We start from the raw sequence: 21,993 nt of genomic DNA on the forward strand, positions 1-21,993 counted from the left end.
CAGCTCCGGCTGTCACTCATTGACAGGGTCGGGGCTGAAGTCCTCGGCCATGCCGGCCTCGCAGCTTCTCCTACACCGTTAGAGGTGCCGGGAAAACAAGCTCCTGGCACTGCCCCTTGCTGCCAGGCAGGGTGGCATCAGGGCCAAGGGCTGGCTCCAGCCCTGCCCTGGCCCCAGGGGGGCTCTTTGGGGTAAGGGGGGGCTGGGGGGACATCGCTGCTGGGAAAAGCACTGTCTAGCCTCGGCGGCAGAGGAAGGAGTGGGACACATGTCCAGGCAATGCTCTTTATTTCCCCAGGTTTCACACCACAGACGGGACTGAGCAGCACCACGGAGACACAGGGGGGCTCTGACCAGGGCTGCGGGGCTGCAGCCGGCTGCAGCAGCGTGGGGCTGGGTGGACATGCTCCCTGTCCCTGGGTGAGCCCTGGGGCAGCCCTGGGCCACCCCTCTGCCTCTGGCTGGGCAGCAGTGACAGAGCGGTGACCCAGGGAAGGGCCCTGGCACACACAGACGATGGAGGGATCTCCTGGCTGCTGTCAGGGGGCTGTCTCCATCGCAGACTGGGTCTGGGACCTCTGGGGACGTGGGGATGCTGGGGATGGGGACCTGCAGGGCACAGCGAGGTCCGGCAGAGCCGGGCTCAAGGTTACAGCCCAGCACAGCCGCCGGCAGGGATGCCAGACTGGGCACACGCTGCGTACCTGCACACCAGGCTGAGATGATCAGCACCCAGGGGTGCTGCATTCCTTTGGCACCAGGCAGACCTGTCCCCGAGGGCCGAGCACCCGCAGCCCCAGCTGGGCTGGGGCAGGGGACCTATGAGGATCTGCTCCTATGGGTCACTTCAGCAGCCGCCCACGCAGGGTCTCCCGGCAGAGAGGAGGAAGGCTTCTTTGCCACAACCTGCTGGCTCTGCCTCTGTCTGCTTGGGGCAGGAACCAGGTGCCCTGCTCCACAACGGCAGTGCTATCGTGGCAGGATCAGGCCCAGCCACGCTAACGCAATGCAGACAGTAATAACTTGCCCGGGGCACAGGCTGGCAGGGCCATCCTCACCCTACCTGGGAAGGGTAGACCCGCACATCAACAACGCGGGAAGCCCTGTTCCTGCGGGGTCAGGGACCGGATCTGGGCCTCAGCTCCAGACACGCGTTCTCCTGACCCTGCCTGCCCACAGCACTGGGGTTTGGGGCTGGAGCCTGCCTTGTCACCCCACCCACCCTCTCTATCCCGCACACCCTTCGGTTGGAAGGGTGCTTTCCCCACCTGAACAGTCAGAGGGGCTGTGCCAGCCCGGCATAGGCAGGATTTGCTGGGCAGGCAGCTCTGCTGCACGCAGAGCAGGCAGAGGCACTGGGCAGGACAGTGCCAGGCATGCGTGGGACGTTGCAAAGTGCTTTGCAACAGGGGTTCAAACTATGTACAGGACTCCCTTGACGTGCACCAGGATGCGACCCCACTGAGGGGCATGGCAGCTGCTCAACCACTCACAGCGACATGACACGACAGTTTGGGACAGGACGTGGATGAATCTGCGGTCCGGGCAGTGTCAGCGGTGCAGGGCAGGGGCTGGTCAGGCCCCATGTTGAACCCCGGCATGGCCCGGGGGTACCACGCACCAGGTGCGGACGTGCAGCAGGACTCATCAGAGCTCGTGGTCGACCGAAGGCTGAGCCGGTGCGGGCTCTGCGGGCTGAGGATGGCTGTTTCCCTTGGAGCCTGGGTGAGGGGCGCAGGGCTGATCCGACCCTTCGCAGGTGCTGTCGTCCTGCCCGGGGAGCTGGAGGAAGTCAGGCAGGACCAGGTCCTCCTTGGAGAGCAGCCCACGCTGGTCGTTGGCCCGGCAGCTCTGGGCACGGTTCAGCAGCTCCACCAGCCCTGGAAGAAATGCAGGTCACACACCTGAGCCCGGCACTCAGGCTCCTGTCCTAACGCCTCGGCTGCCCTCTCCACCTGACATGACCCTGAACATATTGCAGGCACAGCACCTGCACCTCCTCCCTGCTCCATTCCAGCACCCATGGGACCCTGCACCCATCCCCAGCGCACAGGGGGACCTCAAGTCCCTCATAGCCCATCCCCAGCTTCACGGGACCCTGCACCCATCCCCAGCAGACCAGGGGCCCCGCGTCCCTCACCCCGTGTCTTGCCCCAGCCCCTCAGGTTTCAGACATGCCAGGTCTCACCTTCCAGGTCATATGTGCGGCGGTTCAGGTTCGTGGCAGCTGAAGACCGGGGCCGGGAGAAGGAGGAGGGCATCTCCCACAGCGTGTCAGGCTCTGCTCCTGTCGGGCTTCCCTCCTGCAATGAGCAGCCCAGGCCTCAGCGACAGGGCAAGAAGGCAGTGCTCCCCCAGCCCACGTCCCTGTTGCCCTCCCGCAGCCTGGCTCCCACCTCGGCACCCGCTGCCCACCCTGTGCCAGCATCGCAGCAGGGCACACCTTCCCCACAGACTATGGCAGCGGCCACGGGGTCATCTCCAACCAGGGCGGTGGGATATTGAGCTCACCTCGCTCCGGAGTGGGGAGGGGGCGGCCGCAGCCTTGGCGCTCGCCGTCACTCGCGTGTCTGCAAGGTAAGTGATGCTCAGCACCCCGTGCCAGCACCCTGGTCCTGGCCCGGCCGGTGACAGGATGCAGCCCATCCCAGTGAGCAGGAGCCGTGGCCAGCAGAAAGCAGGCTGGCCCTGTGAATGCTGTGGTGGGGGGGACACGGCCTGGTGGGGGGACATGGCTTGGAGGGGAGGACACTTTACCTGCCAGCGTTTCCAGGATGAGTTTCTGAGCAGCCACCGTGCTGACCAGCTTCTCCAGGTCCAGGGCAGCTGGCTCACCTTGCTGCAACGGGAAGAGCCAGCCAGTGTCACGCTTGCTGTGGCACGGCAAAGGCAGCCAGGCTGAGCACCCGTGAGCTCCCCGGCCAGACCCTGCCGGGTCATGGGCTGCACAGCGCAGAGCGCACCCACCGGTCCCTCCTGGCCCACGGCGGGGTGCCACGGCCCATCTCAAACACCGGTGACTCTCTGCAAGCTCACAGGCTGCCCCTGGCACAGACCGCTGCTCCCCACTACCCGCTCACTGCCAGCAGCCCCTGGCCTAAGCCCCAGACCTGGCCCCCCACCGCCCCCAGCATCCTGGCCGCAAGCGGCTGGGGCCGTGCCCACCGAGGCGCGAGCCCTCACCCGCCGCAGCAGCGCCAGCTCCATGCTCACGCCATACTTCCCCAGCACCGGCTGCAGCGCTTCCCGGATGCGCTTGGTTGACTTTGCCGTGATGCGGATGGTCTTATTGAGGGAGGAGATTTCCAGCCTGCGGAGGGGGAGAAGAGGCTGTCTGCAGGCAAACACGGAGTGGCAGGAGAGGCAGGGGCAGAGCCGGGTCGTTCCAGACTGCCTGGGGGGTTGCGTGTGGGGCACCGTGGGTGGCCACGCATGATGTGAACCGGACACATGTGGGCAACAGCATCAGCCCCGAAGCTCCCACTCACTCAAAGCTTATCCTGTTCTCCAGCTTCACCTCCTGGTCTGCCAACACAGAGCACTCCTGGTCCAGCACCAGCGCTTTCTGCAAGAGCCAAACGATCAGGAGAGAGCAAGCAGAGTGGCACGTGGTCCCAGCCTGGGGATGGTCTGGCTGGCAGGAGCCCCCTCTCCCCCCGCCCACCCTACCTGCTCATTCCCCACCAGGTAGACCTTGATGTCGGGGAGGCTGAAGCCACGCTTCTCACATATCCCTGCCAGCATGTCACGGATGGAGTGGCCAGGCCGGACGGAGGCCAGTGAGGCTGTGCCGTCAGGCAGGTACACACAGCAGTACTTCATGGGCTTGGCTGGCAGCTCTGCCTCACTGCCCCCCAGGCTCTTCCGATGGCCCTGCGGGAGGGATGCGGTGGGATAAGCACAGCCAGTGGCAGCGTGATGCCGCAGGGCTAGCGCGGCGACGACTCACCTCCGTCCAGGGGCTGGTGGCCGTGCTGGCCGAGGACAGGAAGCCCAGGTCCAGGCTGGCCGAGGAGTTGAGCGAGCCCTGGGACTCCCGCCACAGCATGGCACTCCCACCGCCTTCTCCCCCCTCTAAGACAGACAGAGGGACGGTGGTGGGGACTGCGGGCACCCTTCAGGGGCAGCACGGCCCCTCTGCCCCACTCAGCACAGCACCTACCTGCCCAGGAGGGCTCCCGCCGCTCTCCCTTCCTGAAGGACCGGCGAGGGCTGCGGTTGGCACCACTGCCCGCCGTCTCCACACCCAGCGGCAGTGACTTGCCCAGCTTCAGCTTCGACTTCTGGGGCAAACAGAGAAGCATCTCAGCGTGGGGATGTCCAAGGCTGCCCCTTCCCTTTCCTCAGTCCCCCAAACCGCTTGTCCTTTTTCAGCCCGGGGCTGGGTTTGCTCCGAGCAGCAGGGAAGGGACCCATCACCGTTTTCTCAGGCCAAGGGACAGGTACCCGTCCCCCCTTCCCACCCCGCTCACCTTGCTGAGGTCAGGTGGGGGACTGCTGCTGCGAGAGTGGGGCCGCAGGTCAGGCAGGGGCTGCCCCTGGCTCTCTGCCCGCAGGCAGGCCTGGTAGAGCGGGGATTTCACAAAGCGCGTGTAGCTGTCAAACTTCATCAGGTTAAAGATCTGCAAAGGGAGGATGCATGTGCTTAAGACTCCTGCCCACCTACAGCTTGGTCTGGCCACTGCCCCATGGCATGGCCCCACAGCGACAGCAGCGATGCTGGGTGATGCGCAGGGTGGTCCCACGGCCCCCATCCTGGGGGTGGGGTGCAGCACGGGTGCTGCTCGTACCTGGAGCTGCTGGATGCGAAACATGTCTGGGGAGGGGTTGGCCAGCATGTCCTCCCCAATCCAGGCCTGCTTGTCGATGTTCACGGGACTGACCGAGTGGCTGGAGAGGAACTCATCGTAGATTCGCCGTGCCTCCTGGGCCAGCTGGGGGAGCAGGGGGGTCAGGCCGGGACCAGGAGCCCCCTCCTCACTGCTACCCTGCAGGGAGCCCCTGGCTCACCCCGTGGACCCACCTGAGCCCTGAGGGGCCAAGTCCCCCTGGGACCAGCTCGGTACCTGGGCTTCAGGATGGGCATTGGAGCCAGCCGCCCCCACCCAGCACCAGGCTCTGGGCACAACACACCAGTCTCTCCGTGGAGGTACAGCCCGAGGTAGGAACTGTTCCCCACCAGCCGCGTGGCTCTGTCCCCACGAGCCCCCATCTAGCTCTGTGCCCTTGCTTTCTTGTTGTCCCAGCAGCACTCTCCACACTCTGACTGCCCCGGACTGGAGAAGCACGTCCTGCTCCACAGGGCAGGCAGTCCTGGATGTGGCTTTTCAGATGCACACCATATCCATCTCCTTATCACTCCCACAAGACACCCCAGCCTGCTCAGCCTCCCAGAACAGGGGTCTGCCAGGACCCTGGGACATGCAGGCACGACAGCCACCTCCACCTCTGCCCACGTGCCTCCCAGCAGCTGCGTAACCCAGGCTCAGCCACACCGTGGCTGCACAGAGGCTGGTACCTGCTCTGTGTCGCTGGCTGGGATCTGCTGGAAGCGTTCACATGCCTGCCAGAAGTAGACGTTTTCGGCGCTGAACTCCTTCTTGAGGAACTCCTGCGGGGCAGATAGAGCTGCTGGCCTGGGCGGCACCATGGCTGTGGGATGGCTGGTTGCCAACGGTGGATGGGAGTGCGGACCGAGGTGTGGGCTGTGGCACTCACAGTGAAGTAGGTGACAGCCACGCGGTCCTGCAGCAGCGTCTCGAAAGACTCAGCCCAGCTGACCACAGACCCCTGTGTGGAGCCGCAGGTGGCCGGTGGTCCTGGCAGGCTGTTCACGCTGTTGTTGCTGCCACGGGCCCTGGAGGCGTTTAACTCTGAGAGAGAAAAAGGGTCAGTTCTGGCTGCCTGGGTGTCACCAAGCATCACGCCCCTGTCGCCAGTAGCCCCCTGTACCTGCAGGGAGTTCATCCACCCCATTCCAATCGGAGCCAGCGAGCCCTCAGGTAGGGAACACAAGGAGCATCACAGTGGCATTCTCGGCAGATTGAGCGCCATGATGCCATAGCTGGCACCTTCCAGCGTGACAGCCCTCCCTGCCAGTGCTGGCCATCCTCCCCTCCCTGGGGTGTCACCGTGATTCCACCTGTGACTCATCTCCCAGGGGAACAAAGCTGAGATATGTGGGGAATGCACCCAGCCGGGGAGGGAAAGCAGGGTGGAAGGGGGGGGGGGGGGGGGGGGGGGGCACATGGCATGAAGGGAAGCGGATGGGTAGAGGGGTGGCTGAACTTACCTTCTCTGCTCCTCTGGCCATGATGAGGAACAAACCCAGTGAGAAGAGGGCACAGAAAGTGTCATCCCCAGCTCCCAACCCCGAGGAAACCCTCCCTCGGGGAAACCCAAGATGACCATGCATTCAAATGGAGTCCTTCCATCAAAAAGACGGAAGTTCCCAGGGGCAACCCCAGCTTTTGAACAGGTTTGGCTGGTGAGCAACTGGGAGCAGAGGGTCATTTGCAAGAGAAGGTAAGGGTATGCAAGCAGGCCTCTCCTGGCAAAGCCAGTGGGAACAGAGGAGGAGGCAGGCTGCTGCTTTGCCGGGTTCCCCGCCCATCTCCTCCTGTCCAAAACACGGGGTAACTGTGCACACCCTGTGCATGCAGGTGGGAACAGCAGCCACCAGCACCCCGCACTGGAAGGACCCTGCAGCAGGGCTGAGACGGACGAATGGGCCATCTGAGATATCCAATGCACAATGAGACAGACGGACAGACAGATAGACTCCCTCAAGAAACCCAGGACTGGCTGGTACCCAGGTTCTGCTTGCCCCAGGAAGCCCCTCAGACCCAAGGGGGCCAGCTGAGCAGCCAGAAGAGAGGGGCAGGCGACACAGGTCTGTGTGGGAGGGTTGGGGGGATATAGGGAGTCCCTGGCACAGGTCTTGGCCCAGCACTGCGGGGGCCCGGCCATGCACCCACCCACAGCACAGCCTGTGCTGACACAGGACCTGGCTCTCTGCGGGCTCCTTGCCCCGGCACCAGTCTGGCTGTGGGCTTCTCCCTCCCCTGAAGACAATGAAGGCCTCCCATCCCAGAGCAAAGAGCAGCCTTACCTCCATCTGACACAGCCGGGCCCTGCGGGGGTGGAGAGAAGAGAGGTGAGAGAGGGCACACGGCATCTGCCAGCCCAGTGGAGCGGTACCCAGGCAGGCGGCAGCATCAGGGCAAGCCCAGTCCGAACCCAGGAGCAAGGGACACAGGCTGCCAGCAAACACCGCTCTGGTGTCAGCTGCAACCAGGACAGCTGCCCCACAGCAGGGGCACAACACAGGGCTCCCAGCCTGGGGGCAGCGAGCAGGGGTGGGTGGGTTACAAGGGGTACGCAGCTTTTCTCCCACCTCCTGTGCATCTACTGCCCTGGACCCAGGCCAGCAACTGGGAAAGGGCAGATACTATCTAGATGTAACCCTGCCACCGCTGCCTGCGGAGGAGAGAAGCAGTCTCCCCGGCACAGGAAGAGGAGGGGAGGAGGGGAGGGAAGGAAGGACAACCACAGCCCTAGGCAGGCAAACTGACTGCTCCCTCCTTCCTTGGGGCCTGGGGCTACTGGAGGGCAGATGCCCAAAGACAGGGACCGGGTCCTGCCAGAGCTGCCAGGCCAGGGCACAGCAGGACAGGGTGCCCTGCAGCATCCCCTGGGCTGCCCCAGATACCTGCCGCAGGGATGTGGTACCCCAGGACCCACAGCAAGTGGGCAGATGGGCAGAGCCTCCACAGTCAAAGCCCAGCCAAGCACTCCCTGCACGGCGCTGCCTCTCATTGCCCCCGCTGCCTGGGGCCATGCTGAGGTGGTGCCCTTGACCTGGCTGGCCAGTGCCCCCCACCCTGCCAGCCCTGCACACCCCAGCCTGCCCTGCACGCACCCTGCCTGTCCCCATCCCAGCCCCACACACTCCTGCCTCCTACCCCAGCCCCACTACCCCACCCCTGCCTGTCCCTCCTACCCCACATGCCACTGCCATGCCCCTTACCCCAGCCCCACACATCCCAGCCCTGCTTGCCCATTAGCCCAGCCCCACACACCACTATCTTGTCATCTGCTTGCTCTTCCCCATCCATCCCTGTTGCCCACACCCACATAGCTCTGCCCTGCCTGTGCCACCCAGTCCCATGCACCACAGCACTGCTGACTCCTGTTTACCCCCCATACATCACTGCTTGCCCATTACCCCAATGCCATACATCCCCGCTTACATCGCTGTCTCAGCCTCACAGACCCCTGCCTTATCATTACCCCAGCCCCCTATGTCCCTGCCTGCCTGTTACCCAGCCCCATATGCTGTTGCCTGCCCCAATACCCCTCTACATCTCTGCCTGCTGGGAATACCCAAGCCCCATACACCTCTGTCTGCACGTTACCCAGCCTCACACCCCCTGCCTGCCTGTTTCCCACCCCACACCCCTCTGCCTGCCCACTTCCCAGCCCCACACCCCCTGCCTGCCCGTTATCCTCTCCACACCCCTCCGCCTGCCTGTTACCTGGCCCCATACATCCCTCTGCCCGGTACCCAGACCCATACCCCCCTGCCTGCCCGTTCTCCGCCCCACATCCCCCTGCCTGCCCACTGCCTGGCCCCATACATCCCTCTGCCTGCCCGTTATCCGCTCCACACCCCCCTGCCTGCCCGGTACCCGGCCCCAAACAGCCCCTGCCCGCCCGATACACAGCCCCACGCCGTGCCGCCGGGCGGGGCCGCCCCCGGGGATGGGGACCGGCGCCCCGGGCCGGGCCGGGCCGGGCCGGGCCGGGACTCACCATGCGGCCGTTGTGGACCACCAGCAGCTTGCCCTTGCCCTGCATGCCTGGCACCGCCCGGCCGAGCGCGCTACCGGCGCGGCCCGCGGCCCCGCAGCATCCCTGGCCGGCGGCGCGGTGCGGCTGCCCCGGCCCGGCCCGGCCCGGCGCTCCCCGGCACTACCGCTTTCGGCTGCCACAGGAAGTGTCGCCATGGGAACCGAGACCGCAGCGGGGGGAGCGGAGCCGCCCTCCCGCCCCGCGCCGCCGCCGCCACCGGCCCCGGCACCGCCCCGCTGGGCACCGGCTCCGGCTCCGGGCCAGGAGGCGCCGCGGCCCCGCCCGCATCCCCATCCCCATCCCCGTCCCTGTTTCCATCTGCATCCCCATCCCCATCCCTGTTTCCATCCCCATCCCCATCCCTGTTTCCATCTGCATCCACTTCCCCGTCCCCAGCCCAATCCTCATCCCAATCCCCATCCCCATCCCAATCTCTATCCCCATCCCTGACTCCATCCCCATCTGAATCTCCATCCCAATTCCTGTTCCCATCCCCATCCACATCCCCGTCCCCATCCCAATTCCTGTCCCCATGCCCATCTGGATCCCCATCCAATCCCCATCCAACCCCCATCCCCATCCCCATCGCCAGCACAGCCTGTGCTGCCTCAGGGTCACCACCCCATTGCCACCACTCCCAGCAGCCTGGGCAGCCCGAGCGGGCTCCTCCCGGGCATCACATCACCCCAGGGAAGGGGGGTGCAGGGGCAGGGGGGCATCAGCACACCCAATGCACCCCGCCGCCAGCCTGGTGCCGCTTGCCCTGCTCACACCTGGCCGGGCACGCAGCTGCCTGCCAGCCCCCTGCCAAGCAGTGGGTCTGGGGGTGGCCCCAGGGCCGTGCTGCTGCTGCTGCCATTAGCAGCCAGCGTTTGGGGAGAGCTGCCTGCGCCGTGGACGCCGGCAGAGCCTGGCAGAGAGGAGTGGTGGACGTGCAGCTTGGAGTCACCAAACTGATGCCTAAGCAGTTTTGCCCATCTCCTAGGTTGGGGTTCCATGTTCATCAGCAACCACAAACCAGTCAAGGATATTTTAGGATATTTGTTAGGAAATGTAAGTAACTAACAGTTACAGGATAAACCGCAGAGCACCATGGCAACCCACTCATGGAAATGCTAATAACTGGGACGTAAGGTGGGTGATTAACCTATCAAAAGCAGAACCCTAACATTAAGTTGGGTGCAGATCTATGCAGAGAAAAATGAAGTGTTCCCACCGTGCACATGCACAAAAGCAGTACGGCATTAGCAGCCGCAGCCCTGGCAGGGTCTGCAGGCAGGGGGTAGTGGAGGGTGGCCCCCGCTGCTGCCCCTCTGCCCCCCACTGTGGCATGGAGCAGCAGTGGGGTGGGGGGCGATCTTGCTTCTCCCCTTCTCTTTGTCAGAGAGTAGCTGTGTTGTTTGGCTTGGCTTTGCAACGGGAGTTATAAATAAAAATGCCTCACCAAGAGTGCGTGACTCACGGTCCTCACCACAAGGATAACCTCTCTGCTAGGAAACCTGATCCGAGGACCGAACTGCGGCATGCAAGAATCAAAGACATTGCTTAATTAATATATTTAATCCAAATGGTGAACAGACGAGCCCCTCACCCCACCTGGGCTGGGGTGGGCTGCTGGAGAAGGTGCCTGTGCCTCTCTGGATGCCTGTCCTGTGCCATGCCTGACCTCTGGCTGCCAACAGCCCAGCCCTCGACCTGGTCCAGGGCATGGTGGTTTCCCTCAGACGGCAGTGGGGAGCTACGGCAGTGGCTGACGTGGCCTCGAGCAGCTCCAGTCTCAGCGTTACCTCCTGCCACCCTCCGAGGGGCAGCTCGTGGGTGCTGATGTCGCCTCACCCTGCGTGGGTGGCCTGGGACATGGGGACGTGCTGAGGCATCACCCCTCGCACGGAAGACCGTGTCAGCACTGTGCACCAGGACACGGCCATGCCTGTGGCCTGCCTCCACTGCCTGGGCAGCAGGCAGCGGCCCCCTTTGGAGGCTGGGGCTGAAGTGCCTCTCCCAGGATCACACGCCGGCTGCACGGCTCCATCCCACTGCCATGCTCTGCCCGCGGTGACGCCTGTGGTGCCTGGGTACCATATCCTCCCGCTGTGATGCCATCCCCGAGCCGGAGCCTGGCCCCGTGGGGAGAGGAACGCCCTGTGGCCCAGTGCCCCAGCCCGGCGGGACCTGGTTTATCCCGGGGGCAGGCGACGGCGGGGCGACAGCTGGCTGGGGGATTTGCCGAGGGCATTATTTAATGCCGTGGGTAAATGGAAAAACAGCAGCTAATTCTGGAGCCCGTAATCCTCTTCCTCCCCCAGGGATGGGGAGCGTGCCAGTCACGCAGCCACCGGCGGGCCCTGGGGACAAGCCCCTGGCAGGTCCCCAGGCGTACCATGGGCCAGAGCGATGGGTGATGTGCAGAAGGTAAGCGGGGTCTGGTGACATCCCGCCTGCGCCGGGGTGGGTGTGCTGGCACCAGCTCCCGGCTGTGCTGTCAAGCAGCCTGGCAGAGCAGGACCAGGGCTTTACCCTGGCCTTGTCCCCCCAGCACACCCAGGAGCTGGCAGGGCTCCCAGGGCAGGGACAGCACACTGGGGGGGGGACTGGGGCTGGGCGGATCTGCCGTGGGGCCACCCCAAGCCTGGACACCTTGGGAGCCAAGCCCTGGCACTTGCTCAGGCCATAGACACAGGGTACCCATGGCCAACAGTGCGCCCAGCTCCCCCCTCCAAAATGAGGGTGCTCTGCAGCAACCCAGCACCCCGCAGGGCTCCTCCAGCACCCCGTGCCCCCAGGGGCTGCTCTCCGTCATCCAGAGGCTGAAGGGTTCCCCGGAGCAGGAGCTCCGCATCATCCTGCTGGGGCTGGACAACGCAGGGAAGACCACACTGCTGAAACGCCTGGCGTCCGAGGACGTCAGCACCATCACCCCCACCCAGGTAGGTGCTGCTGGGGGCCACGGGCAGTGGGAGGGTGGCAGGTCCTACCCTCCCCTTGGGTGATGCCCCGGGGTTTGTGTCCCCACGCAGGGCTTCAACATAAAGAGCGTCCACTCAAATGGCTTCAAGCTAAACGTCTGGGATATTGGGGGGCAGCGCTCAATCCGCCCATACTGGAGGAAGTATCTGGGCAGCACAGACCTGCTGGTGAGTGGGGCGGCCACCCGCAGCCCACTGCAGCCCTGCGTGCAGAGAGCCTGGGGGGCCCTGTACCCCTGCAGAGCCCTGCAGCCCCAGCAGAAGGCAGAGGGCTGTGCAGCTGGGCAAAGAGGAGCCACTGACTGTCCCTTTTGTCCCCACGGCAGATTTATGTCATTGACAGCGCAGACCAGAAGCGTTTCGAGGAGACTGGGCAGGTATGAGGGGTCTAGGTGGGGGGCGGCTGTGGGGTCCTGGGGCTTGGACCCGGCTGGCACCAGCTCTTTGAGGACTGAAGAGGGGAGCGAGGCTGCTCTCTACCGTGGGGCAGCACTGCTGTGGGGACCACGCTGTCCCCAGAGCTATGTGGGAAGGGCTCGTGATTGGGGTCTCAGCACCTAGAGCCACTCCCCCCCATGGCAGATCTGTGCCCAGCAGCTCCCCCCAAGCTGGGTGTGATGCCCCACGGGTACCTGACATGGGGGTGACTCTGCCCCTGGTGAGAGGGACCCCTTGGTCGCCAGCCTCATGCCCTCCTCCCACCTCCCCAGCACCAGGTTAGCGATACAACCAAGCAAAGGTTTACGAGTAGCGAATTCAGAGTTACAAACCCTGGGAACGAAGCTGGAGAGGGGAAGGTGAGACTCCGAGTGCCAGTCTTGGCTGTACCGGCACCAGACGGCGGCGTGGGTGTGCCAGACAGCACGGGGCTGACAGCAGCCTCCTGTAGCTGCCCTTTGCCCAAGGCTCTCAGTGCCAGGAGTGCTTCAGCCCTCAGGTAGTACTGCGTGCGGCTCCTGGGCTCTCTTCAGGGCAGATGGAGCTTCAGGGGCGTGTGTCTCTCCCTCGGGATGTCGAGACCTCACAGCTTCTTCAGCTGCAACAAGAGCACCAGAGAGAGGGGAGTGAGGCATTTTGGGGGACTGAGGTGCCCCAGCCCACCCTGGGCAGCTCAGGCAAGTGGCCAGGCAGCTCTGTGGAGGAGGGCAGCAGTGGGCAGCAGCCCTAGGAGACTGTTCTCTCTTGGCAGGAGCTGGCAGAGCTCACCGAGGAGGAGTCCCTCATGGGGGTCCCGCTGCTGGTGTTTGCCAACAAGCAGGACCTAGTGACTGCAGCACCTGCAGCCGAAATCGCAGAAGGGCTGAGCCTCCACACCTACCGGGACCGGGAATGGCAGATCCAGGCCTGCTCAGCCTTGTCTGGGGAAGGAGTGCAGGTAGAGGGATGGGGGCCTGCGGGCTCTGCGGACGAGGGAGAGGACCCAAGGACCTGCCATGCTCTTGGGGCTGTGCTCATGTCTCTCTCTTCCCTCCAGGATGGGATGAACTGGATTTCCAGCCAGATCATGAACAGGAAGAAGTGAGAGCTGCGAAGTGCCAGACTGGACTGAGCTGCAGGTCCCTAAGCCATGGCCAACCCCCTTGGTCCCTAGACTCCCCCTGAGGGCTCGGCTGGGCCCTGAGCCTCAGACTGCCGTGCTCAGATGGGCTTCCTACCCAGTCTTTCACTAATCAGTCAGCTTCCCCTCTCCCTGCCTCCTGGGCTTCCACAGGCTCCTCGTACCACCCCAACCCTCCTGCAGCTGCAGTGCTGTCGGAGGAAGCACATGTCCTGTTGTGTCAAGGGCTTGCACACCTCCAGAACAAGAACCTGCTCAGGACTTGTCCATCCATACTGCTGGCACACCCCACAGAGACTGCTGCAGCACGCACACTGCCCAGAGCACGCTGAACACCCCACCATGGCACCGGCTACACCCTCAGCCATGACACGTACAGCCAACCGAATGGTGTGTACTCCCCTCCGCTCCCATAGGATGTGACCGGTGCTGCCCTAGGCATGGCAGCTGGCTCGGGGAGGCCTTGGTTCAGTATCTTTTGCTGGCCAGAGGAGCTCCCACGTGTGCACAGGACCTGGGACAAGCACAAAGACACAGAGAGGACCTGGCCATGCAGTCACCAATGGAGGGGTTTCATTGCCTGGTGACAGCCTTGGTTGCAGCCACGCTGCGCATGCCACTGAGAGGGGCTGCTCTGCAAGAGCCACCGGGGAGGGCATTGCCCTAAACACACCCAAGCTGGGGCTTCTGTCACCGCGCTGAAGATGCCCATCACAAGGGCTGGAAGATGCAGCTCCCTGGCCACCACAGCCACCATGGCTAAGCACCCGCACCACTGGGGATGGGTGGGAGACAAGCCGCAACGGGGCTGGGGGCCTTCTGCTGTGCCAGGCCCTGGGCTGCAGCCCTGCCTGCCCACAGGCAGACCTGTGGCCCTGAATAAAGCTGCCTGTGACCCCTGTGCTGCCTCGGCCAGTCCTTCCCGCCGTGCTGGGACAGCACTTCTCCCCCGCCCCGCCGCTCTGCGGCCCGGCGAGGCCTGCGGGGCCCCGGGCTGGGGCCGTTCCCGGGGCCGGGACCCCCGGGCGGGCCGGGGCCGAGCCCCCTCCCTAGCGCCTGCCGCCATCTTGTGTGGCGTTGCCATGGCGACAGGCTGCCGGGGGCTGCCGCGTCAGCGCCGCCGGAGTGGGTCACGTGTCCCGTGGGCGGCACGAGCCGCGCACGTTCTCGCACGCACGTGACTGGAACGAGGGGGGGGGGAGGCCGGACTACAACTCCCGGCATGCTGCGCGCCGCCGCGCCCGCGCAGTGCACACCGGGAGGTGCTCTGCCGCCCCTCCCCCCTCCCACCCGCCCGCCCAAAGCACGGCGGGAGCTGCTCGCCTCTCTGGCCCCGCCCCCTTCTCGTCCATAGGCGGGCAGGAGTGACGCTTGCCCTTGGAAGCGGGAACGCGGTAGTGTGAGGGCTTCTGATTGGCGGCGCGGGCTGCCGCTCCCGGGCGGGGGCAGGGGCGGCGCGCCGGAAGGCGGAAGGGGAGGATGGCGGCGGGTGCGGGCGGGCTGCTGGCGGCGGCGGCGCTGCTGGTGGCGGTGGCCGGGCCGCGCCCGGCGCCCGCCGAGCTCACGGACGGCAACAGCGAGCACCTGAAGCGGGAGCACTCGCTGATGAAGCCGTATCAGGGTGAGTGCGGGGCCGGGCCGGGCGGGACGGGACGGGACCGATGCTCCGCGGCGGCCCGGGCTGAGCAGCGCTCTCTCTGCCCGTTGCAGGTGCGGGCTCCGCCGCGATGCCGCTGTGGGACTTCCAGGGCAGCACCATGGTCACCAGCCAGTACGTCCGCCTGACGCCCGACGAGCGCAGCCGGGAGGGCTCCATCTGGAACCGCGTGGTGAGAGCCCGGGGGGGCACGGCTGGGGGCTGAGGGGAGACCGCCGGGGGCCCGGGGCGGCCCCAGCGCCTCTCCCGGCTCTTGCCCTGACGCCGCTGGGTGGTCTCTCCGCGCAGCCCTGCTTCCTCAAGGACTGGGAGCTCCACGTCCACTTCAGGATCCACGGAGCCGGCAAGAAGAATCTGCACGGGGACGGCCTGGCCCTGTGGTACACGCAGGAGCGCCTGGTGCCAGGTACGGTATGCAGCCACGGGCTGCCTGGCTGGGCTGAGGCCTCGCACGTGCCCTGGGGCAGCCCAGGGAGCTGCCCTTGGAGCTGCCCCTGTCCTGGAAGGTTTTTCACCAGGGAGGGCGTTTGAGCTCCCCTCTGTCTGGTTTCACTAGATGGGGATGGCGTGTCCTGCGTGTTCCGCCTTGGAAACAGGCACCCTCAGTCATCTGCCTGGCAATAAACGGCTGTCGCAGCTTCTCAATAGAAGTCTCTGAGCACAAATTCCTTCTGAGAGCCTTCTGTTCCCTATGTTCTGCCCTGTTGCAGGTCCTGTCTTTGGCAGCAAGGACAACTTTCACGGACTGGCTATCTTCCTTGATACATATCCCAACAATGAAGCGACAGAGGTGAGTAGTTCAGGGAGCTCGTTCAGTGCCGAGGAGGCTGTTTCCGCACGGCTTCGTGTTCCGAGTTCTTCTCCGGACCAGGGAAAAGTCTCTCCTTATGTGAGAGTGGGCTGCTCTTCCTGTCATGGGAGCTGGCAAAGGGAAGAGTTTGCACGTGCATTAACAGAGATAAGAAGGTCCTTGCTCCACCTCCTGCTGTTGTTGACTACACAGATGTTTCCAAGGCCTTTTCCCCTCAGGGTGAGAGGGCAGCATGGAGCTGGTGTAAACTATGCACCACCTATTAAGTTAAGTTAGAGGAATCCACCTGAAAGTATATTCATCCGGAGTGTCATTTCTTGAACTTCTCTGTGCTTTGGTTCATCATTCCACATTGTTTCTGGCCTTATTCTCTGTTTCCAACCTGGGTGTCTCTAAAAGAGAAACTCCTGGGCTGGCTTTTTGCTCCAGAATTCCCCGTGGCTGAAATATAGATCAGTACTGTGGGGGCTGTCGGTCCTTTTCTTCTCTCCTGCTCTGTCTTCATGGATGTTGTTACGGCACAGTCAGAAAACATAACTGTGCTAGTGAGATCTATTGCACCAAAAACATGTCACTTAAGTCATAAAGCACCTGGAAATGGGCCCATCCCCCTCTTGTCTGGATGCTCACTGAGAGCTGAATTCTTGCCTCCAGTTGGCCTCTTCCAGTGTACGTAATCTGCTGACTACAAAGCCCTGAGGGTGGTTATGCTGCTCATGTGAGATTTCTGCCCGTTCTGAGTCCTGTGCTCTGTTCTTACACTTCTTACCTGGTCTGGTGCTTACTCCGCAAGTCTGGGGCAGTCTCATTGCCCTGGCCAGGTGGTACGGTCTGGGCTTATGGGGGGTCTTGATACAGAAGGTCAGAAATGGCTGGTCTGCTTTAGCCAAAACAAGCTTGTGCTCAGTTTAGAAGCAGCTTTGCATAGAAAATGAGCCTTGATTTCATTGTTCTGCCCTCCATACCTGACTGTGCAGCAAAACTGTGGCTCTGTTGCCGTGCCTGGCTGAGATCCTGCTCTTGCTGAGATTTCTGACCAGGCAGGGGAAGGTGGCTCTTGGTCTGCAGCTCGAAGGCTCCTGCAGACTGAAAGCACCAGTGCTCTCCTCCCTGCAGCGCGTGTTCCCCTATATCTCTGCGATGGTGAACAACGGCTCCCTGACGTATGACCACAGTAAGGATGGGCGCTGGACAGAGCTGGCGGGGTGCACCGCCAACTTTCGGAACCAGAACCATGACACTTTCCTGGCAATTCGGTACTCCCGAGGCCGCCTGACGGTGAGATGTGGCAGACGCCTTCTGCAGGGTGTCTCATGCACGTTAGACGGGGCAGTACTGCGGGGTGGGTGTTGCTGTGTCAGTAGGTGACCTGGAGATGGTTTTCCAGGCTCGTCCACCTGCGCCTCTGGCTCCAAAAGAGCTGCAGGCGGGCAGGATGGCAGCGTGCATCCTTGGTGTGACGCTCCCTGGTCTTACAGGTGATGACCGACGTGGAAGACAAGAACGAATGGAAGAACTGCATTGACCTTGCAGGGGTGCAGCTGCCAACCGGCTACTTCTTCGGTGCTTCTGCTGGCACTGGAGATTTGTCTGGTGAGAGGGGGCTTTGCTCGCAGGAATACCTCCTGTTCGGAGCCTGGACTATAATGCTATGGATGCGTTGGATGGCTTCAATGGCTTCTTTTCCCTCAGTTGTTAAAATCTTGAAACCCTGTTGGGTAGAGACCTGTAGCCTGGGAAAGGAGGCACCTAAGAGCTAAGGAACATCTCAAATTGCAGTTTGATACCTGGGGTGTGAGGGTGGCTTGAGAGGGAAGGAGACCTGGACCTGGCAGAGCACGGACCTAAGGTGCTCTGAGCATGCGGATGTCTCTCAGAGCTTCTGACAGTGTTTGGTGATGATGGTTATTTCCTAGACAATCACGACATTATCTCGATGAAGCTATTCCAGCTCATGGTGGAGCACCCTCTAGAAGATGAGGCTGTTGACTGGACCAAGATTGAGCCTAGCGTCAGCCTCCTTAAATCACCCAAAGGTGAGTCTCTGGGCTTCAGAAACCTTTGGTAGAGCAGTGGGATGCTGGGGCTGGTCTCTTAAAGCCCTGTTGAAAGGTGTCAGAGCTGTGAGTCCCTGCGAGACCCCGCAGCAGCGAGGCTGGGTCGGTCTCTGTAGCTGTTCTTGTCCTTGCAGACAACGTGGATGACCCAACGGGGAATTTCCGAAGTGGGCCTCTGACGGGCTGGAAGGTGTTCCTGCTCCTGCTCTGCGCGCTGCTGGGCATCATCGTCTGTGCTGTGGTGGGAGCTGTGGTCTTCCAGAAACGCCAGGAGCGGAACAAGCGTTTCTACTAGTGGAAGGCGTGGGCCGTGGCCTGTGCCCAAACCCATCTTTTCTATGGGGAGCTGTAAAAACTGTGGTTTCTAAAAGCTGTTTCTGAGAAATATCAGAAGTATTTTCTTATCTGTCTGTTTGGCTGTACCCCCCGCCCAGCCCTCGGCGGCTTGGACTGAGGGGGGCGATGCCCGCTGTGGGCCCCGGGGCTGCGGTGGGGGAGCCTGGAGGTTGCTCCCCCCACCAGATAGGACCTGTCGTGCTGCCCGTGGCGGGGGGGGCGAGCAGCAGCGGGTGTGAATGTAAGGGGGCTGGGGGGAGGAGGCTGTGACTGGGGCATTAAAGGACTGACACCACCTGTGGCTCTGGGTCTGTCTGGGGTGGGGAAAGGGGGCTCTGCTTGGGGGGTGGGGGGGTATGGAAGCCCCAGGGGGCCTGAGAGAGCTGGGGGTCGTGGTGTTGCCCCCGGGGATCCCAGTTTGGTGGTGGGTTGTCGCGGGGGGGTGGCCAATCCCTGTGGAGGGTCCCAGACGAACTGGGGGGTGTTCGCCGGAGGCACGGGGGAGGGGAGTTAAGGAAGGGGGTTGTCCCGGAGGAGGGGGGAAGTTAAGGAAGGGGGGTTGTCCCGGAGGAGGGGGGAAGTTAAGGAAGGGGGTTGTTTCGGAGGCGGGGGGGTGTCCCGGAGGAGGGAGGCCGGCCCAGGCCGGCGGTGGGGGCGTGTGTCCCCCAGGCCCGGCCCCGCCCCGCCGGGCGGAAGGGAGCGGGGCGGAACGGCGGGGCCGGGCCGCGTTTCCGCGGGGGGGGAGCGGCGGGGCGCAGCCAGCGTGTCCCGCGGCGGCGGCGGGGCCGGCCGAGCGCCATGGGCCCGGCCCGCCGCAGGGCCGCGCTCCGCCTGGGCGGCGGCGGGTGAGCGGGGCGGGGGCGGGCGGCGCGGGGCGGGGGGGTCCCCGGCGGGAGGGGGGGGCGTCCCCGGCGGCCGCTGATCCCCCGCTGTGCCCCAGGTCCCCGCCGCTCCTAGGCCTGCTGCCCGGCAGGTTCTCCGTCTTCCCGCTCTTCTTCCTGGCGCTGCTCCTGGGCTTCGCCTCGCTGCTCTGGCTCCAGCTCAGCTGCTCGGGCGAGGGGCCGGCCCTGGGCGGCGGGCAGAGCCGGGGGGGTTCCCGCCAGCCCTGCCCGCCCCAGGCCCCCCTGCTGCCGGCGGAGGACGAGCCGTCGTGGGGTCCGCACCGCCTGGCGCTGCTCGTCCCCTTCCGGGAGCGCTTCGAGGAGCTGCTGGCCTTCGTGCCCTACATGCACCGCTTCCTGAGCAAGAAGAGGATCCGCCATCACATCTTCATCCTCAACCAGGTGGATCATTTCAGGTAGCGTCTCCCCTCGCCGCAGCGAGCGAAGGCAGCGAGGGGACCCTTCTCCGAAACTCTGTCCCTGCTATGAGTGCTGAGAGGGTCTCCTGCTTCCCTTGGGCGGTGTGGAGGAGCGTAGGGCCTGGGCAGCGGGCAGTCAGGGCTGGGGCGTGTTGCTCTCCCCAGATTTACTCGCTCTAGAGCTTTTAGGACAAAGTGGTATTTTGCTTGTCTCTTCCTAAGCAAGAAGATAACTATCTACCCCCAGATATTTCTGCTTTCTCCCCAGTGTCGCAGGTCTATAGCAGCAAACATCTAGGGACGCTAAAATTCAAAGAAATACCATGGGGTGTTTGGAAATGCCATCGCTCACCCCCTGCTCTCTGTCCAGTACCTGCCTGCAGCCCTGGCAGGGGCTGTGCAGCTCCCCAGCCGGCTTTGGGCAGGACGGGGTTTGCCGTAGCCCCTTGCTGTCTGCAGCGGCCAAACCCCTGCGCGTCACCATCGTGCTCAGTGTGTGCTGCCTGCTTAGGGAGAAGCAGGGGTGCAGTTTCAGGATGGGCAGCCGTGGCACCCGGCACTGTGAAGGCAGAGGACGCTGTGTCTGTGTGTGTCCCTGTGTGGGGACCGGTCAAACATTTAGCGTTGGGGAGCGTGGGAGAGGGATGTGAAGGTACAGCGGCTGCTGTGCGTGGAGCTGAGAGTCCCTGGTCCTGTGGCAGGTTTAACAGGGCATCCCTGATCAACGTGGGCTTCCTGGAGAGCGGCAATGACACCGACTACATCGCGATGCATGATGTCGATCTCCTGCCCCTCAACGAGCAGCTGGACTACGGCTTCCCAGAGGCAGGGCCCTTCCATGTGGCATCCCCAGAGCTGCACCCGCTCTACCACTATAAGACCTATGTGGGTGGCATCCTGCTGCTCACCAAGCAGCACTATGAGATGGTGAGCGCATGGGTGGGACATCCTGGCCAGTTTGGGGCAGGAGCTACGACATTGTCTTGGTGAACAGTCGTACATTTTGTGTTACGTACTTGGGAAGGGGGAAAAGGAGTCAGAATGGTTTGGGGACAGAGCCTGTGGTGTGAGCTGGTGGGGGGCAGGAGAGGGGAGGCTGCGCTGGTGCTCAGGGCTTGTGATGCTGGTCTCTGCTCCTCTGCGGCACATGGAGTTGTGCTGGACCAGACCATGGGCGGTACGATGCCCTTCTCATTTCAGTGCAATGGCATGTCCAACCGCTTCTGGGGCTGGGGACGGGAGGACGACGAGTTTTATCGACGTATCAAAGGAGCTGGTCTCCAGGTAAGGGGTGCTCCATGGCCTCCTAGGTTGAAATTGCCCTTCTCCTTGCCTCCCACCTGGCCTCTGGCTGTAGCCACCCAGGTCGGGACCTGGGGAAGGCAGCCCTTCTTTGCTCCCCACTCCAGCAGCAGGTGCAGCAAGTCTTCCAGTAGCTTTACAGAAGCTTTGCTTTCCTTCCAGGTTCGCCGTCCCTCTGGAATCACAACTGGATACGAGACTTTCCAGCACCTGCATGACCCAGCCTGGAGGAAGAGAGACCAGAAGCGCATTGCTGCGCAGAAGCAGGTGAGACCTCAGTGTGGTTGAGGGGGAACCACGGGAGATTCGGGTTGTGATCACCACGTGCTCTGAGCCCTCCTTTCTCGTGTACTCCCCTGCCAGCTCTGCACTCCCTCCCCGGGCACTGGGTGCTTCCCCCTCCACTGGAAGCCAGTGCGAGCTGAATGGTCTTTCTCTTCCTCAGGAACAGTTTAAGGTGGATCGGGAGGGAGGTCTGAACAACGTGAGGTACCGAATCGAGTCACGGACAGCTCTGAGTGTGGCAGGAGCCCCTTGCACCGTCCTTAATATCTTGCTGGACTGTGACACAAGCGAGACCCCCTGGTGCACGTTTGGCTGAGCCCGTCTCCTGTGTGCTGGTCGTGCGCGCTGTGCTTGTGCCGAGATGCCAGGGCTGCCACCGAGCTGCTTGGAGCAGGCAGGATTTTTGCAGCAGATGAGCATGGCGGTACTGGCGAGACGCAGAGGAACAGAAAGGGCTGGGAACCAGGCTTTGCTGGGACCAACAGAAGAGGCTGAGAGCGGGACTCTGCGGCGTCGCTGCAGACACTGGTGCTGCCTCCCAGGGCAGGTGCAGGAGGCAGTTTTCCTGCACTGGACATGGCTGAGCTGCCACCCAGCTCAGAGGATAATAAAGAACTATCAGGGCACCTGTGAGTTGTGAATGCCCTGGGCTGGGCTGTGCTGCTCCTTTTTCCTGCTCCCTTCACCTTACTGGCTTCAGTGCACCCGTTTCTGGCTTGGCCCCAGCTATGCTGTCTGGACAGGTGATCTGCTCTGGGTCGGAGGCCAAGCTGGTCTGAAACGGGCTCAGTGAGATGGTGTCTGTCTGTCAGCTGCCAGGTGCCCCCAGGGCTGTGCTGTGGTCGCTTCATTGCAGGAAGCGGTTGTG

General features: G+C 63.4%; 4 protein-coding genes across 5 annotated transcripts; 3 read left to right on the forward strand and 1 right to left on the reverse strand.

The window, feature by feature from the left end:
* Positions 1-271: 271 nt before the first annotated feature.
* RGS14 (regulator of G protein signaling 14) lies at positions 272-9,008 on the reverse strand. The gene is given in 16 exon segments (XM_072873345.1): positions 272-1,880; positions 2,189-2,303; positions 2,512-2,570; positions 2,758-2,839; positions 3,184-3,310; positions 3,489-3,565; positions 3,670-3,873; positions 3,950-4,074; positions 4,163-4,283; positions 4,473-4,622; positions 4,791-4,934; positions 5,519-5,611; positions 5,719-5,873; positions 7,112-7,133; positions 8,815-8,955; positions 8,958-9,008. Coding segments are annotated over 16 exon segments (1,899 nt in total). The 3' UTR covers positions 272-1,647.
* A 2,236-nt stretch (positions 9,009-11,244) lies between these two features.
* LOC140656943 (ADP-ribosylation factor-like protein 3) lies at positions 11,245-13,341 on the forward strand. Of its 2 annotated transcripts, none has more exons than XM_072873270.1 (6): positions 11,245-11,265; positions 11,610-11,780; positions 11,871-11,987; positions 12,146-12,196; positions 13,009-13,194; positions 13,294-13,341. In XM_072873270.1, exons 1-6 carry the CDS (start codon positions 11,248-11,250, stop codon positions 13,339-13,341), a joined length of 591 nt encoding a protein of 196 aa, XP_072729371.1. In that variant the 5' UTR covers positions 11,245-11,247. The 2 variants fall into 2 exon arrangements, with proteins under 2 accessions (XP_072729371.1, XP_072729372.1); XM_072873271.1 differs by having other exon boundaries at positions 11,248-11,265; positions 11,637-11,780.
* A 1,482-nt stretch (positions 13,342-14,823) lies between these two features.
* On the forward strand, positions 14,824-18,533 carry LMAN2 (lectin, mannose binding 2). The gene is made up of 8 exons (XM_072873269.1): positions 14,824-14,998; positions 15,088-15,206; positions 15,323-15,440; positions 15,745-15,824; positions 16,962-17,123; positions 17,324-17,438; positions 17,762-17,881; positions 18,037-18,533. Exons 1-8 carry the CDS (start codon positions 14,857-14,859, stop codon positions 18,195-18,197), a joined length of 1,017 nt encoding a protein of 338 aa, XP_072729370.1. The 5' UTR covers positions 14,824-14,856; the 3' UTR covers positions 18,198-18,533.
* Positions 18,534-18,929: 396 nt separating this feature from the next.
* Positions 18,930-21,758, forward strand: B4GALT7 (beta-1,4-galactosyltransferase 7). The gene is made up of 6 exons (XM_072872239.1): positions 18,930-19,083; positions 19,179-19,535; positions 20,240-20,465; positions 20,739-20,822; positions 21,003-21,107; positions 21,286-21,758. The coding sequence occupies exons 1-6, from the start codon at positions 19,037-19,039 to the stop codon at positions 21,439-21,441; spliced, it is 975 nt and encodes a 324-aa protein (XP_072728340.1). The 5' UTR covers positions 18,930-19,036; the 3' UTR covers positions 21,442-21,758.
* Positions 21,759-21,993: the final 235 nt, after the last annotated feature.

The sequence above is a fragment of the Ciconia boyciana genome, chromosome 9 (genome assembly GCF_034638445.1).
Source record: "Ciconia boyciana chromosome 9, ASM3463844v1, whole genome shotgun sequence".
NCBI classification, from domain to species: Eukaryota; Metazoa; Chordata; class Aves; order Ciconiiformes; family Ciconiidae; genus Ciconia; species Ciconia boyciana.

Bases quoted from the DNA above. Each gene is read 5' to 3' on its own strand.
- LOC140656943 (XM_072873270.1), top strand. The intron at 11,781-11,870 runs GTAGGTGCTGCT...GTCCCCACGCAG, and splicing joins GCACCATCACCCCCACCCAG to GGCTTCAACATAAAGAGCGT. The intron at 12,197-13,008 runs GTATGAGGGGTC...CTCTCTTGGCAG, and splicing joins GTTTCGAGGAGACTGGGCAG to GAGCTGGCAGAGCTCACCGA.
- LMAN2 (XM_072873269.1), top strand. From the start codon at position 14,857: ATGGCGGCGGGTGCGGGCGGGCTGCTGGCGGCGGCGGCGCTGCTGGTG. The intron at 14,999-15,087 runs GTGAGTGCGGGG...TGCCCGTTGCAG, and splicing joins GCTGATGAAGCCGTATCAGG to GTGCGGGCTCCGCCGCGATG. The intron at 17,882-18,036 runs GTGAGTCTCTGG...TTGTCCTTGCAG, and splicing joins CCTCCTTAAATCACCCAAAG to ACAACGTGGATGACCCAACG.
- B4GALT7 (XM_072872239.1), top strand. From the start codon at position 19,037: ATGGGCCCGGCCCGCCGCAGGGCCGCGCTCCGCCTGGGCGGCGGCGG. The intron at 19,536-20,239 runs GTAGCGTCTCCC...GTCCTGTGGCAG, and splicing joins AACCAGGTGGATCATTTCAG to GTTTAACAGGGCATCCCTGA. The intron at 20,466-20,738 runs GTGAGCGCATGG...TTCTCATTTCAG, and splicing joins CCAAGCAGCACTATGAGATG to TGCAATGGCATGTCCAACCG.